The 3,783-nt window shown below is 38.5% G+C and overlaps 1 protein-coding gene across 2 annotated transcripts in view; it reads left to right on the top strand.

Moving 5' to 3' along the window:
- Positions 1-627: 627 nt before the first annotated feature.
- mfsd2aa (major facilitator superfamily domain containing 2aa) overlaps positions 628-3,783 on the top strand; it is a 12,764-nt gene continuing 9,608 nt past the window's right edge. The window contains exons 1-3 of one of the 2 annotated variants that reach the window (XM_046836604.1): positions 628-884; positions 2,508-2,627; positions 2,838-2,962. In XM_046836604.1, the coding sequence (XP_046692560.1) occupies positions 795-884; positions 2,508-2,627; positions 2,838-2,962 (335 nt within the window). In that variant the 5' untranslated portion in view covers positions 628-794. Of the gene's footprint in view, positions 885-2,504; positions 2,628-2,837; positions 2,963-3,783 lie in introns of both variants that reach the window. The other variant, XM_046836596.1, reaches the window with a different exon arrangement.

The following is a 3,783-nucleotide window of genomic DNA, read 5'->3' as shown; positions in this document are numbered from 1 at the left end:
GATGTGGAACCATCCCCAGCTGCACAGTCTCCTTATAGTTGTATTAAATTTAAAGACACTGTACAGTGTGATCAGGGTGTAAGTAGGGACTCCAGCAAGATTAGCTATGACAGCATAACTAAAACTCCAGATCCCTCCAGACCTGCTTCTTTACCTATTAGAAAAACCTAATAGCTTAACTACATAAATGTGTTTTTAGCCTAGACTTGAACACTGGGTCTGTATCGGAAGGCTATTCCATATAGTGTGATACCAGGAGCAGCTGCTGGACGAGTGTGTGTGTGTGTGTGTGTGTGTGTGTGTGTGTGTGTGTGTTTCATGAGAGCGAAAACAGCTGCATACGGTATCAAATTCAATAGGCAATTTGTTGTATATTATTTAAACAAAATAAAAAGTTTTAGACACCTGCTCTGATATTACTTAATTTAAAAAAAGTCAAATAGTTAAGGCTGATGGTATCCTAAGTTTCAATAGAGACTTCAAAGCAATTTAGTACATCTCTCTGGATAATAGCGTCTGCTATATTCCGTAAATGTAATAAAAATAGAGCAGAAGCAGTTTATAAAGATTACTTAGTGGGCGTGTCCCACTCAGCTATTTGAACAGAAGTAGGCGTGGCCTGATCAGGTGAATCAAACGTTAGGCTGAAAAAGATCTGCTCTGTGCGCGCGTTTTGCCTCTAAACCGAAGAGACTCAGCATAACTCAACTACCAGATCCAATCACCCAATCTTTAATTTAGCCTTTAAGAATTAAAACATTCAGATTAACAATTTAAGACTTGTCCTGCACATTATGGCGCGAGGAGAAGGCGCGGAACAGTTTCCTGTCTCTTTACTTCCTCCAGTTAAACACATTGGATATGATGATGTTAGGAAGAGAAAGGTAGGAGTGATGCGCTCTAATGCCTACTGTAATGCGCTGATCCTGAACCTGTGTGTGTGTGTGTGTGTGTGTGTGTGTGTGTGTGTGTGTGTGTGTGTGTGTTTGTGTGTGTTTATTTATATCCGTGTATACACTATCTGCACTGTAAAACACGGCAACATGATGCAGGCGCGCGAGACACGTGCGCTTTATTTTATTTATGTATCATTATTGTTATTTTTTTCAATTGGACATTCGTGTAATTACATCTGTCAGTACGGTGTGCGTGCGTGTGTAAATATTTTGCCTGTAAAACGTACTTAAATGTAAGGAAATGCTGAATGTTTAAGGCGCACGTGCTGTGTGGGTGAGAGCGAGAGAGAGAGAGAGAGAGAGACCGCATACAGCGACAGACAGATGACGTGTATCACTTTGTTTTACAGCAAAAAAGAGATTTAATGACGTGAAAACTTCAGTATTAAGAAGGTGATGAATGGAAACGTTACATCGCGCTTTAGATTTTTTTATGAGACAGGAAGCGACGTGATATCTCACAGGTGCTTCATCTTCATTGAGAAAGATCTACACACTAAAAGTGCAAACGCATCACTAAACACAGCTAGTAAGGTGGCTGACACACACACACACACACACACACACACACACACACACACTCTCACTCTCTGTTATTACACTGGGTGGTATTTGTATTGTCATCTCTGTGGTCACCAGAAGATCAGGTTTGCAAGGGGTTAGAAGTTATAGAAAAGTCATACAGAGATCCTGGAGGGTTGGACACTCAGTCAAATATGGTATAGTCTGAGCTCAGGTGTATGAGAGAACGTTTGTAACCCCAGTGGTCACCTGAAAGCCAGAAGAGCAGAATACAACTACAGGAGAGGAAGAGTTCCTGTTGCAATCCCAGCTTTTATTATTTTCCTCCACTCAAATAACGAGATTTCCATAGAAAACACATCATGCTTCTTCTGTCTTTATAAATTCAGGTATAATGGTGTGGGATGGTAAAGAGCTTACAGTCGTTTGTCGTTTATGTTGTCGGTTACTTTATAGCAGCTATTAACAGTTGTTCTGTACACTTACTTTCAAACCCCAAACACTATCTGATGAGTTTTCCCACCATCTTCAGTCATGTGCCTTGTTTGGTCCATGCAGTTAATTAGGGTAAATATATATTAATGACATTTTCAGTATTGTCCATTAAGGCAGTTTGTTGCTAAATGCAAGCTTGATTTAATTTAGCAAGTTCAAAGTAACCAAAATTATTGAACATAAGTTCTGAAGCCACATTTCTGCTGGTGATCATTGTGAGACAGAGAAGTTTCTCTACAAAGTGTATTAAATAATTATCATGTGTACATATAACTGATCATAGCTGAGCGAAACCGTTTGCTTGACATCACCCTCGTTTTTGTGTAGCTGAGTAAATATTCAGAAGTCTTAATGTCCTCACACACACAGGTTTCTCTTGACTCTGTGGGATGTAAGAGATTTAGAAATATTTGTATATCACATTCCCGTTTTAATAAAAACACCCGCAGACCTCCTGCTGTTTACTTTAAGGTTTTCATTGAAAGGTCACAGGTTTCTCATCCTTCTTATGTTTCTTTTTCTCTCACTCAGAAGGAGAAGAAAGGTGTGTCTGTGTGCAGTAAGGTCTGCTTTGCTATTGGTGGAGCTCCATATCAGATCACAGGAAGTGCTCTGGGCTTTTTCCTGCAGATTTACCTGTTGGATGTGGCACAAGTAAGAACACGCCGTTTTTATTAGTCCCACTATTCATTAAACCAATCACAATGCACAGTGTAGAAATGGCGTCAAATAAAAAAATGTAAAAAATCAACATTTTAAAATTTAGTCATGTTTCTTCAAAATTGCTCAATTAAAGTTCCACGTGGAGTAGAACATTTCCATCTGCAATGTTTCTCTTTTTGTCTGTCTGTTTCGTATTTGCAGTTAGAGCCTTTCTACGCATCCATTATCCTGTTTGCAGGACGAGGGTGGGATGCCATTACAGACCCCACTGTGGGTTTCCTTGTTAGTCGGAGTCCAAGGACACGACATGGACGGATGATGCCATGGTACACACACACACACACACACACACACACACACACACACACACACACACACACACACAGGTAAACACAGAAGACGCCTCAGAATGGAAAAAATTGAGGAACGGGGAGAAAACAGTGAGGGGTTACAAGATGATTCGGGCCAGAAAATGGCAGAAAGTTTAGGATCATTTCAAACTAAAACATAAAGAAAACACTGTACAGTGCGTTTACTGTTTTTAAAGAAATATGAAATAGATTTTTATATTTTTATTTACATACAGTGTGTTCATAAAGTCCCTCTGCAGTGGATGTGTAAAGTAGGTAGTGGAGGACGTTTTTAAAGCTGGCGATAAATACACAGATTTAGTTTGTGGAAAATTTTAAGCAGCTTTCTGGAGACAAGAAAACCACATTATTATTCTCACTTGTGGATTCATTTATTAAATCTTATATCTTAAATCTGATTAAATTTAATAAATGAATCCACAGGTGAGAATAATTGAGTTTCATTAAACGAATAGTTTCCCATAACCTATTCTACACACTGCCACTGTTCAGGGACTTTTTAAATGAATTGTATTCAATACATTTTCAGCAGTAAAAATGTAATTCTATCTAAAAAGAAAAAAATTCTTTGTTCATTTTAAGAAACCTGTCTCATTTTCTCTCTCTTATTTAGCATTGCTTTTTATTAATAAAAAAAAGTACTTCTTATCCAATTACTTAGAATACTCGATTACTAAAATAATCGATAGCTGATCCTCCTCTCTCTCTCTCTCTCTCTCTCTCTCTCTCTCTCTCTCTCTCTCTCTGTGAGCTGTGTAACACCAAAGTGACAAGAA

This window comes from Silurus meridionalis, chromosome 2, assembly GCF_014805685.1.
Source record: "Silurus meridionalis isolate SWU-2019-XX chromosome 2, ASM1480568v1, whole genome shotgun sequence".
Classification (NCBI taxonomy): domain Eukaryota; kingdom Metazoa; phylum Chordata; class Actinopteri; order Siluriformes; family Siluridae; genus Silurus; species Silurus meridionalis.
This window is presented reverse-complemented; position numbering and strand designations above follow the sequence as displayed.